Consider the following 13500-nt stretch of genomic DNA (forward strand, 5'->3'; position numbering starts at 1 on the left):
CCAGCTAGCTCCTGGGATTGCTGCTTGTGCAATCTACTAGACTAGGGACTAAAGACTAGACTTTATTTCCCTACTTGAATAAAGGCTAGAGCCAATGATGGGCTCAAGCATGGGCTTTTGTAGATATTAGATAAGGCCCCATTGCTGCTGAGGGTGTGTGCAAATTTGTAAAACCACGGAATCACAGAATGGTTTAGGTTGGAAAGGACTTGAAAGGCCATCTAGTTCCAGCCGCATTGCCATGGTCAGGGACACCTTCCACTAGACCAGGGTGATCAAAGCACCATCCAGCCCGGCCTTGGACACTTCCAGGGATGGGTTATCCACAAGTTCTCTCAAAAACCTATTCTGAATTTTCGCCTACATCTTTAGTAGGTCTTCTTGGTCTCCATTGGCTGTGCTCTAAGATATGGAACAGCTGTCCCTTCTTCAGGACTAGAACGTAAAGGTCAAAGGTGGAATCTGAACACCATAGGAAAAAATAGGAAGGCTTTTCTTTTCATCTGTGGAGCATTTCAAACTGATGATTTAATATATTCACAACCCTGTGCTTTTTACAAAATTCAAATATGTTTTTATTATACAAAATTCCACAGTGAAATCCACCAGCCAGTTTCTTACATAGCTGCTTTAAAAATAGAATTATACACCTTTTTGTAGTGTGTTAATTTTTATATTCACTAGCTTGAAGAAACAGAAGTGAAGCAGCAATTTGACTCTGAGTTATTTACCTGGACAGGTTTTGCTTTGACCTCTATTTCTGTTATATGCCTTAATGTACAGTTCGTGGCATTAACAGAAGACCTGATGTAGTTACTTTTGAAGCCATTGCACCCCATTAGCAGGTCAAGCTCCAACTGTTGGTGAGCTTTTCTTCACTTCAAAAGGGTGAATTTTCTGTCAGGGTACAGAACAAAATAAAGTCTGTGTTGACTTTTAGCAATGTAGCATGTAAGCTGTGTTAAACCCATCACAGAATGAGGATCTACATAACTTTTCTTACAGCCCATCCTCTAGACCTTTTAGGGTGACACAGTGAACATCTGATCTGAATAATGGCACAGGACTAGGTTCCCTGTGTATCATTTCACAATGGTATGTTTTTGCAGTCTAACCTTCCATGACCTTTAAAAATAGATATATTATTATTCTATATTGAAATGCAACTGTATGTTGTGAATTTCCCACAGTTTTCCATAAAAAGGTAAGCATTTCAGTCCAATTCTAGCTGGTTGAAATTCATTCTCCAAGATTTTTCTTTTGCAAAGTATTCACCCCAGAAATTAATTTCTTCACATTATACCCAGTTAAATATGTATTGCACATGAGAGACAAATTCCTTCTCTTTTAGTTAAACTGTGAACCTGTGGCCTTCTGAGCAGATCTGGGTAACATATCAGCAGTTGCTTCATGCTTGAGATTTCTTTTACATCCCTTGTGGATAGTAAGTGCCAGAACTAATTGACCTCATCTACCTCTCATGTCTTGCCCCAGTGACTGGAGCAATATCCTAACATAAAAAGTGAGACATCCAAAGAGGTTCCTACCACACGGTCTTTGGTTTCCATTGTGAGCTGTCTAAATGGTAGGCAGGAGCACAATGGACACTATTTATGATTTCCATTTGGGTTTGGTTTGGTTTTAGCTAAATTCTCGTTGTTTTGGAACTTGAGGGGAATTTGCAACCAACTTCACTGAGTGAAGATGGTGTTTTGACCCCTCTGGCTCATCATTGTATGATTTCAGTTTAAGAAGGGTTAGGAGCTAACCAGCTAGGTAAAAGCAAAGCTCAGACCAAACTGAAACATCTTGTGGAGGCATATAACTTTGAGAAGGGATTTCCTAATTGGCTGATGGCATCATCTGAGCTTAGTGAAAAGTCTCAGGTCTCAAGACCTTACAGGCCTTTTTCTTTTGAGCTGTTTTAAATTACACATCCCTCAAAGCAACAGCAGAACTTTACAGAGGCCTCTTCTAACACTGTGTAATCTTTTAAGCAGATCTGCATGTGAATGAAGCAAATGCATAACAGAGTAAATCCTCCTTCCTGCAACCCAGACCAGTACAGTGGTGCAGTTCAGGGACACTTCAAAACCATCGTAAAATCCACAGTTAAAACTCAAAGATGAAAATTATATCCTTCATTTCCACAGTGTCAGGGTAGCACCTGATTTCTTCAGTTTTCAGGGTGTTTTGTGTTCCTATGCTTTAAACTGGTGGCTAAAGTTTTGCCTTCGGAAGCAAAAAAATGAACCCACACCAATGATGATGACAGATAAAACTAGTACAGATGTTAATATAATGAGGATGTTGATTTTCTTCAGATCTTCTTTTTCACAGTCTTCTGGTCTAATGTCCTCGACGTGCATTTCTTCCCAATACCCAAAGCTCCGAATGTACTGGCACGTTAAGTGCTCCACGTTGGGGATCTGGACATTTTTGTTCTGGATCATTGATGAAAGCCAGATGTTTCCACAGCAGTTGAGTGGGTTCCCAGAGAGATACAAGTTTTTAAGTGAATTTTCTAATGCTAAAATGTTGCTGTCCTCTAATGTACTGAACCTGTTGTTCCGTAGGTCTAGAACTTCCAGTGGAGTGTCACTACTCCACTTAGGCAGCCAGTTCAGCTGATTTTCAGAGAGGTTTAAATGTTTAAGGTGACTAAAACAAGGCAAGTCAATATTTAAATCTATCAGACTATTGCCATGCAAATGCAAGTATTCCAGAGACTTTTCCAGTCCTGCTAGTGCTTTAAGTTCTATTTTCAGTCCAGGGTTCATGGAGAGATCCAAGACAAGCAGTGGAGTCTTGTGGAAGGTGCGTGCTGGTAGGATGCTCAGCATGTTGTCAGCTAGGTACAGGTACTGGAGAGCAGGAGAATTGACAAACGACACACAACCACTGTCCTCTGCAGCAAGTCTTTGCTTAGCTAATCCCGAGTACGTGTGGCAAAGGCTGATGTTATTGCTCTGTAGGTTAAGAAGTCTGAGGCTAGGAAGACTGGAAAAGATGTCAAATTGCAGGGTCTGAAGGTTGTTGTTTTGAACATGAAACTCCCTCAAATTTGGCAAAGCACCAGCATCGAGGAGAAGGTTCTGCAAAGCATTGTAGCTCAAGTCAAGGACGGTTAGGGAGAGCAATGCACTATCATAACCTACTGTAAATGCCTGAAGACAGTTTCTGCTGAGATTAAGGGTGTGAAGGGACAACATTGACTCAAAGAACCCATCTGGAATGGATTTGATTTTATTATAACTTAAGTCTAAGTATACAAGTTGGGATAAATAAAGAGAACTTGTATTTTTACTTCGCTTCTGATCAAGAAGATGAAAAGAAGCATCTAGCCATTCATTATCCATGTAGTCCATTTTATTATAAGGGGATTCAGCAGTGAGCTTGATTAAATTATTTGATAAATTCAGAGTTACCAGTTTATTTACCTGAGGGAAGACTGGAAAGTGAAGCAATTTGTTTTCACTTAGGTCCAGACATCTTAAATTATATTCATCATTTGACTTTGTGATGCTGAAGGTCTCAATGCTATTCCTGCTAAGGTCAAGAACCTCCAACTGCCTGAGGTTGAAATCAGAGATGCAAGTAATTGAATTTGTGGAGAGATTGAGTTTGGAAAGGTTTGCTACAGTCTCGAAAGCACCTTCTTCTATTTCCATGATGATATTTCTCTGAAGATCTATCTCCACAAGACTGGGAGATCCCTGAAACATCTTGTGTGATATCCTTACAATACTGTTATCTGCCAAGGAAAGATACTGCAGTGCTGGAGCTTGATTAATGAAATATTCGGCCATCCCACTGTAGAGATTGTTGTGGGACAAGTCCATTATTTCCACCTTGGGCAAAAGTCCAATCCCCTCTGTCCCATTCTGAGCAAGCTTATGTAAATGATTATTGGCTAAATTTATTTCTAGTAAACTCGTCATGTGTGCAAACACTCCAGACGTGATGAAGCTTATCTGGTTGAAGCTTAAATCCAGATACTGGAGGGAAGTGTAGAATGATAATGGTATTTCAGGGATGCTTTGAATCAGGTTTCCAGACAGATCTATTTTGTTTACATTCAGATGGAGCTCGTGAGGGATTTGGTGGAGGTCTTTGTTGTGGCAAAATGCCTGTGAATTTGCCTGCCAGAAAAGGAAAGAAAAGGGGTTGTCATGTGACAAATTAAAAACATTTTTGCATTATATAAATACGTAAAATAACATTCAAGATCCAGGCAGAACCTCCTCCTGAAACACTGATCCCACCACTTTATCTCAGCAGTCAGACAGCAAGAGCAACAATCCTAACACCTTTCTGCAGCTAACAATGCTCTTTTCATTTTTGAGACATCACTGACTTACAATAGTAGAGTTTTATCTGTGTTTGAAACCTACTGAATGCTCTCCTTTTTGTACCTTTCTCCTGGACTTTTAAAAGTTCCAAGTGAAGGAATTTTGCCCCTTTTCCATTGCAATCAAGCACCATTTCTTCATTTTTTCTTCTGATGTTTACTTTTTTCACTTTCATCTCTGTATTAGATTTTTTGAACTCAACTTGCAAGAGTAAGCTGTACTTGAAAAAGCTTCATGCTGTTGAGAGTGTGGGTCCCAAAGCAAGGAGGTGGAAAAGCATATAAGTATCTTACATCCCAAAACCTGTCTCTCCTTCATAGTCACACACTCAGATATTAAACCATGTTTTCCTTTATCCATGGCTTTGTTTAGTAATGCACCTTTACCAAAATGGGTTATTCAATGACTGGAATATTTCTGATGCAAGTCTCCAAACTCTTCCTGCTTTCACTATCCATGTTTATCCTTTTGCCAAGGTAACAGTTCCCTTCTTCTTGCATGGGGAGAGCGCCTTTTGAAAGCGTTCTGACAACACTCACGTGACACAACATGGAAAAGACAAATTCTGTAAAGCCAGCACTTGAGAGAGAAAAAAGCTGTGAGGTGCAGTGAGGGTCATACTTTTTCAGGCCAATTCTCAGCAGCCGATAGAGGGAAAAAAAAAAACGTCAAAATCGACTCCATCTTCCAGAAGCAAGTCTGTTTAATAGCAGCTAGGATTGAGTTTGTGTCCAGGCCAAATTTGGAGTGTGTGTTCATAAGGAAGATTGGGAACATCAAGATGAGCATCCTTGCATAAATATCAAGCTATATTTTGTTAATAATGAGAACATACAGAAGTGTGAGGAAGTGAAAGGCTTAGGTGGCATTTAATTTACTGGAGAAAAACTCTTGTCATGAATGTGTTTGGATGTCTGGGCCATATAATATTTATAGAAAGAACAGAAAGGAAAGAAATAAAGAAAAAATGTGTTGAATCTTAATTTTTGTGGAGAGGCAGAATCCAGATTACATCACACAATGCTTTTCAGATATTAAAAAAAGATTAAAAGTGAAAACAATTAAAACCTATCTGTTTCATGTGAACTTTGAGGTGAATGTAGTGGTATGTCTGCTTTTGGAGAAGTGTGGCACTAGTCAGTCTTTTGTGAATCTCTTTTGCATAATCTAAATTTTGGAGGCAACACAAAAATGTGTCAGAGAAGTACAAGTGCTCATCTGAACTCTAGATGTAGTCAGAGTGCTCCACAGCGCTTCCTATAATACATATTTCCCAAAGATCCCAAGTAAATTGACTACAAAAACCTGAAACCCTTCATACCCCTCTCCAATTCACTTAAATCTCCCCCAGCTAAACATATTAGGGAGAAAAAAAGGAAATTTTCTGGCCTTTACTTGACATTATTTCTTTCCTGCAAAGCCATTGTAGAATTGCTCATTTTGAACTAAAATATGCCTGGATTTGGGCTTAGCTCCAAGGCATGAGAGCAAAGCTTTTTTTATTTGGTTTGTGGAAGAAGCAGAAGCCAGAAGGATAAAAAAATCCAGAGTGAAAAAGCAGCAGGCCCTTTGCAGCCTAAGGCAGATGCCAGGTTTCTCCAGACATTTTGAGCCAAATCTGAACAAGTGTAGAGCCCCCTTCACTCCTTCTGGGATAAAGTATCTTGGCAAAGTTCTGATTCAACTCCCATCAATGCCAGCCAGCCGGTGTTCACTGAAGTCAATGCTTGAGAGGTCAGTCCCAGATCACCATGTATCGTGCAGGATTTGGCCTTTTATCTGCATCCATGGAACTGTCCCAGGGGTAAAAGGGACAGATAAAATCTACACTTCCCACTGCCTGCCCTTTGCTCCTATAATACCTCCCCTCTCGTATTTCTTTTAAAACTATCATTCTTTTCGCTATTTTGATCCTCACCATATTTCTTATCTTCTGCACCTCCTTTACTCCCCTGAGGCTCAAACTGCATGAATTTAATCCTCATCAGGAGTAGGAAGAAAAGATAAAGCACATCTCAGTGGGATGGAGCATCTCTTTGGTGTATCTTCCCTCCTCCCACCTCTTAGCTCAATGGGTTCTGACTTCATCTTTTTTGCCAGTGTTTCCATCAGTTTATTTCAAGTCCATTGACAAGAAGTACTGCAGGGTGAGGAGCTTTTGGCCCCTTCTGGTCCCCCTTTTGTGCTGGGCAAAACAATGATCTCAAAAGCTAAGCATCATTTGGATTCCTGTTTCAGTTCTTCACTGCTCAGCGCTAGGAGGAAGCTGTCATCCATGTTCGTAAGGGCCTTACAAAAAAAGCAGCTGGATCCAAGCCTCCACTTGTGTTCTCCTTTGTCAACTCATGAACATCTGAACCAAAGAGTTTGAGCTGCAGGAACTTGGCACTGACCTGCACTTGTGTGGTGTCCATGGCCATTCCCAGAAGACTTGCCCAGGTGGAGTCTCAGATCAAACCTCAGCAGTTTGTCCAGGTATCCCGCATCAGCTGACCTGTGATAGCTGGTCGTGCACATGTTCTTGCACCACTCAATCCAAGGTAAAACAGAATTTCCTAAAATCCTTTCCCTTCTGTAAATTATTTCAAAGCTTATCCTTTGCCAGCAAACATGAATTAGCAGAAACATCTTACTTTGGGAGGTAGAACATTACCTCCTTGAAGCCTTGCCTGACCTTGGAAGGCTGCATAAGTTAGGAAGAAGCTCCTGCCATTAAGCTCTGCCTCATTTTGCAAACAAGTAGATATGCCACAACTTGTGTAATCAGTGCAGCTCACACCTGTGTCAAGGGTCTGGTAGGGATTGCTGACTTCCTAAAGCCTCTTCTAGGGTTCTTGTTCAATGACAGGAGTACTAGTGGTGAGTCAGAGACAGGCACAAGTTTCTGACTCATGCCTTTTCCAGGAGACTTGGTATGAAATATTAAATTCTGAGCTCTTGCTGTTCTAAAGGTGTTACCACAGGGAAAGTGCCTTGTGAAAGGGTGAGGCTGTAATGAAAAATAGTAATTCAGGATTTCAGCGAACCCAGCAGCTAATCCAGTAGCTCCTTCTTTCTTTAAATGGTGTTTGGATTTACATGCATCTTTTGTTGGAGCAAACATCCAGCAGAGGAAGATCATCAGCATTGACATCTGCAATGCTGAGCTGTTCATTTATTTGATATGAACATCCCAGCCTTTGACTGCAGCTTTCTGTCAGAGCTAAATTTATCTAAGTTAACTGCTTAGAGCCTTGGATTGTTGGCTTGAAGAAACCAGTTTATGGTGGAGTGCTGGAAACAAGCACATGTTTACTTCACAGCAGTCAGCCGGGTCTGTGACCCTTCCAAAAACTGGAATGGGACAAATCTGCTTGGGTTATTGTGTGTCTTGCCCAGCCTTCACTTTTCTGTGATACATGGGACCCAAGCTTCATCACACTTCCCTCTCCAGCCAATGAACTGAGCTACTCAGTCAAGCAGATTCCCAAGATTGTTCTATATAAACTAGGTTTTAATTTCTTTGGAATTCAGGAAGCGCAGCAACACAGCAGGTGGGCAGGAATGCAATGAGTCCCATAAGGGAGTTGTGTATAACTAGTAAATAGGGGTTTTTTTACATATTTTGGAAATTCTTGAAGTTTTGTGCTAAGCAGCTTCAATATTCAGGGGAAAAAGGTATTTTTAAAAGCCTATTACAGTCAGAAATACTTTGATAGGAAAGGTAGAAAGTTCAGGTCTGAATAACATTTTTAATATTGTACCAGGTGCTTGCAAAAGTCCAAGGAGAAAATTTTGTACTGCAGCAAGAGGCTTTGTCACTTCTTTTTCCTCCAGCAGAAGTCAGGTGCAACTTCCCTGGCAGCAATGCTGTGTCAGGGCAGAGGAGGTCACTCTCCCTGCTATTACAAAAGGGCTGGTATAGAGGTATTTCACAGAAAATTCTTTATTTAAAGCACAAAGAACTTAGGCCTGATAGAAAGGAGTTGATTTTAGGTCTAAGTCTTTTCTCTGTCTCAGTCCCAGAACCCCTCTATGGTCTTAGGGAAATCAGGTCAAATTTCTTTTAACCAGCTCCCCTTTAGAAAAAACCCAAACATAAATGACGCTTCTTCCCACCTCACCCGTCCTCCACCCCTCTCATGTGCTGTCACTACAAAAAGGACATAGCCTGAGAAGTGCCTGCTACCCATCCCCTAACCCTGGAAATCCCACCTCTGCCACCACAGAAAGTCTGGTGCTGGAGATTTTCCCTTTTCAGAGACTATGGCTGTTTGCACAGTGCCTGCAATGGGGGTGTCCCAGCCTCACTGCAGATCCCAAAGGGCCTGAGGAGGAATCCCTCCTTACCATTTCACAGGGTGTCCCCTCTGTGGGATGATAGTTAAAGGTTCCTGTGTTCACCACTGCCAGCAAGAAGATGATGTTCAGTTTCATGGTTCTGAAGGCAAAAGTAATTATGGTTAGATTTCAAATGGAACACAGAGGTCAATACATGTGAAAGCTGGCAGATGATCATCTAATAAGGAGATGGACACAAGCAGTACAATAAATTAACCCACTCTGAGCCTACTACACTTGTGACCTACCTGTGTAGCTCTGCATTCCTTTGAGCCTGGTGGCCAAAGGAAGATGCAAGGCTTTTAATGGGTTTGTGTGGTTCCAGATGCTGCCGAGCTAATATCCAGGCCACCCAATGAAGTCCAGATTCTCATGCTGGGCAGTGTGTCTGGTGTCACATAGAAAGAGCTCTCAAATGGAAATGGTTTCTGTTTAGATCCAACCAATTAAGCTGAAGATATTAGCCACAATAGGACACCATCCTGACAGACATTCTTCTGTCATGCAGAAGATGATTTCAGATGGTTTGTGAGTTCAGGTTTGTATTTATTACTTTGTGCTGCCCTCTAGGGCAGAAGGACCTGTCTAATTGCTGGTTTCCTCTCTTCCTTCTGCTAAGTACTGCTGCTGGAAAACCCACCTTTACACAGGTTTTCCCATTGCTTTCTCCCAGAGCCACAAGCCTGAACAGTTGCAATGCAATTTTCCCATGGTTGAAATAATATGCCAAAGATCTGGGCTCTTACATCTCATTTGCTTTGCAATGCACCCTAAAATGAGAGGCATAAATTACAGAACCATAGAATGACAGAATGCTGTGTGCTGGAAGGGCCCTTAAAGATCCTCTGGCTCCAACCCCTCTGCCGTGGTTAGGGACACCTTCCTGCAGACCTGGTTGCTGGTCCAGCCATGAAAATGCCATGCAAAGACAACGAGGGAGGGCATGCTTAGGTGCAATGGATATAAAAATCCATGTTAAGCTCTCAAGAGAACAGTCCAACAGTGAGATCACAACCCCAGGCAGGTTCCCCTTGACTGGGCCAGTGTCAGACTTGTTTTGACCACCTTTCCTCAAGCACCTTGTTTTGAGCTTCTCTTGTCCAGAGCTGGCTGCAGTGCTGATTTTGGCATGCTTTCTGGACTCAAGCTCTCTATCTGCAACCCCCTTGGGGTGAGCAGGAACTTATGCTGAAGCTGGAGATGCTGTGGTGTCCAGAGGTTTAAATTCCTTTCAGATGCTCTGTGTTTAGAGTTTGCCCTGTCAGCAGTGTGCAAAAACACTTGCAATGCACAGACACTTTTGCAAGACAAACCTCAAACTTTTAAGGCTTCCATGATAAAAAAGATAAATTTTTAAAAATAGGAGATTTTGATTTAATTTAGTGATGGACTACTAATGTCATGCCTGTAATGAAGAGCAAGAAGTGACCAGGATGACTGCAGCTTTGCATTTTCTACAGTGCATGTTCAGAGCACTTTGGGAAGTTTGGATTTGCAGGGATAAAAATAGCAGAGATTTTGTTGTTTGAGCTTTTTAAAAAGCCAGCTCAGTTCCTCAAGCTGTTTTACCAAGTGACCAAACAGTTGTGCCAGGTGAACTGTGAAGAAGAGCCTGGGCAGAAACAAATGCCAAACCAGGAGGGAAGGGCACGCACTGATTCTGCTGCTCAGGACTTTGCCTCATTAAAATCACAGCCAAGTCAAGTCTGCATACCAAAATAAGGACTCCTACATCTCCTCTAACCCCAGCATGGCTTTTCTCCTGTCTTTTGAAGCTGTTGCATTCCTCATTTCTCACTCTGTCCTCCCTCTACTTGCGCCTGTGTCAGGTGTTTAGCCAAAAGAACTTCCCTACCAGAAATTAACATTTTCAGTTAATTGGATACATGAGGTTTAGCCAGATTCACTATTTTATTCACCTGGGTTTTTTTCTACTACTCCCTACAGGAAAGAAAAAAAATAAAACAACAATTGCATGAAATTCACCAGGCTGGAGACTGGCTGAGCGAGGGGCTGGGTGAAGGGACAGTAGGAGATGGGAAAATGAAAACAGTTTTATCAGCAGAAAGTAATTTGCAGATTAAACTATCTGACCCTGAAAACAAACTATCTCCCTGGAAACACAGTTCCCGGGAAAACTCAAGTTCAGGAGCTAAAACAGAGTAATTTCTCATATTATTTTAGTGCAGCAAAAAGAGAGAAAAAACAAGCTTTTAATTCAGCAATTTGTTTTCATTGACAGTGGAATCAGTATCTGGGAAAAGACCTATTCAATTTATGTGATCCAACAGGAGGAAAAATGAGGTGAAGGTAGTTACTTCTGGTAGCTCTGATTGCATGATACTGATACCACCCCCTTGAATCCATCCATCATTATATTAGTAAAAGATAAAGTACTGACACAATCGCTGAAGTAGAAATATCTGCTTTAAAAAGAGATTGCTTGTTTTGAATTTTTTTTTACTGAAAATTAAAGGATTTCAGCATTTTAGAGTAATAAATTGATTTTCAAGTTGAAATGATCTTAGTAAAAATAAAAACACAAACAAATGTCTTCTGTTGTGGAAAACCTAACTTTTGATTCTATTTAAGGAAACATATCTGCATTTTCATCAAAAATACTTTTATCAAAATACACCAGTGTTTGGTTTTGTAAATGTGTATGTCACTTTTATATAAATAAAGATTTTCTAAAACTTCATCAGTTCCAAATACTGTCCAAGTATTAATTCCTGTGGTAACAATCCAGATGCAGCAAAACCCTCTCAGTAAGTCATTGTTCACCCAAGGTGACATTCAGGCTGTCAGGATCTTAAAGAGTAGCACAGTGATGCTGCTATCTCACACCTCCTGCTCCAACAGGGAGAGCTCAATGACAGTGCTGCTAGTAAGGAGAGCAGAGGAGCCAAACAGCCTTTTGCCCATTTTACCCGGGGCTGTGAGATTTGCCCAAGGCTGTGCTAAGATTCCGTGTGGGGAGCTGGGTGAGTGGCATTTAATCAGTGTACAGGGCTGATCTCTGCAGCACTCCTGCTTCAGAGCACTATAATGCAGCAATTCCACAAACAGACTAAAGTCCTGTAAAGAAAGAAAAGATACCCAGACATGTCCCCATCTTTCACTACTGTAAGCACAGAGAATGATAACAAACCTGGCTTATGACAACTGCATTGTTGTAAACTAATCGGTGCCTCCTTAACATAAGGAAGCTGACTCTCTGCGGTGTAAGTCCCTGATGGGTTAAATATACAGCTGTGTGGAGAGAGCCATCTACACAGTGTGTTTAGCCAGTTCCTCAGCCTATCCATAAACACAGTATATTTTATTTATACAGTACCTTCCTTGTCCATGTTACTTTCAAAAGGCTGCAGCTCTAAGTCACCAGAGCCCCATCTCTCCTGCAGTCAAAAGCTCAACTTTCCAGCACGCTCCCAGGTTTGCATGCATCTCCACATACCTGCTCTGTGGCTGGAGGAGGAGGAGGAGCAGGATTCACCTCTGCTTGCAGCCTTCTGTCTCACAGACTCTCCCAGCAGCTTTTCCAGGGCAAGTGGAGGAAGAGTTTACTTAGGGAAGTCGTACCTCTCTTGCATGCCAGCTGACTAAAACTCTGTGAGCTCTGAGAGAAGTTTGAAGTCACAGGGAAAAAAAATACTCCCCATAGACCAGTCCGTGAATTCATTCCTTTGCAGTCACGATCCCTTATGTATTCCCAGGCTCCCACAAGCGTGTGAATACATAGCTCCGTAATTGTTTTAAAATGTGTGTGTCCTCTGCGCTTCTCTTTATTTTCCATTTCGTCCATTCAGTCTTGGCTTATTTCCTGCAGTTTCTCAGCTGGTAATTACGCTCCTCTCGTATTGACACATGAAACACTCAGTAAATTCCACAAAAAAGATCCCCTCTGCAGGCTTTGCAGACACGTGCTTGTCTCTGAAGTCATCCGTGCCTGTCCCACAGCTGTCAGCTTGCACATTCCCAGGGGATGGAGTGAATCAGAGGCACTGAGCTAGTTGCAAACCCAAAATTCCACATCCATGCAGAATGGGATGCACAGGAAAAGGGTATATGGGAGGGAAGCTTCACAGTAAGGACAACACATATGTTTGGTTTCCCAACAGCTCAGTTGTGTCTCTGTGGCACAGCAGTGGGATGGCCAAACGCACCCTTGGGGAAAAGGATAAATTCAATTTAATGCTTGATTGGGAAATAATGTAAATGCCTTCCAGAAAGGGCAGTGGGATGGATTTTTCTTTCTTTTTCTTGGATGTTAAGCTCTCTTTTATTTCAGAAGCAATGCTCTTGTGTAAACCTGTGGGATACCTGCACATTGCCTGTGTTCTCTTTTTCTGTTTAGGTGTGCCCTTTGCACCAGGGCAGGGTCGCAAAGTCTGCATGATGCTTTTACAGCAGCACAAACCTCTGAGGGAGTTTGGCCAGCCCCACAGTGGGTGTCTCAGGACCAAACTGAGGGCTGGGCTCACCAGCCAAGGCACAACCCTGCCTGGGCCACCCTGCAGAGAGCTCCCACAAGCACCAGTGACCAAAGCAAGCCTCCCAGGGATCACTGCAAATCTTCTTCCCTGGATGCGTGAAGAGTATCTGAACTGAGTCACTTCCTGCCTGGAGGAGAGTTTTGCCTTCAGCATTGTGTGTTTTCCCCTCTTTGCACTGACATCTGCCATTATGGACAAAGAATTTGGGTGAACCAAAAAAAATAGGGGGGTTGTGACTCCCTTCTACTGGACAGCATCAATTTCTGGATCTATTTATTAAATCAGATAAAACCCATGTCCTTTAACAGCACATGCCAAACAGCTTTGTGGAT

General features: G+C 41.9%; 1 protein-coding gene across 1 annotated transcript; it reads right to left on the minus strand.

Annotated features, from left to right (window-relative positions):
* Positions 1-551: 551 nt before the first annotated feature.
* LOC134414308 (transforming growth factor beta activator LRRC32-like) lies at positions 552-12615 on the minus strand. The gene is made up of 3 exons (XM_063148673.1): positions 12130-12615; positions 8682-8772; positions 552-4142 (listed from the first exon to the last, which is right to left on the minus strand). The coding sequence occupies exons 2-3, from the start codon at positions 8766-8768 to the stop codon at positions 2202-2204; spliced, it is 2028 nt and encodes a 675-aa protein (XP_063004743.1). The 5' UTR covers positions 8769-8772; positions 12130-12615; the 3' UTR covers positions 552-2201.
* Positions 12616-13500: the final 885 nt, after the last annotated feature.

Source organism: Melospiza melodia, chromosome 2 (genome assembly GCF_035770615.1).
Source record: "Melospiza melodia melodia isolate bMelMel2 chromosome 2, bMelMel2.pri, whole genome shotgun sequence".
NCBI classification, from domain to species: Eukaryota; Metazoa; Chordata; class Aves; order Passeriformes; family Passerellidae; genus Melospiza; species Melospiza melodia.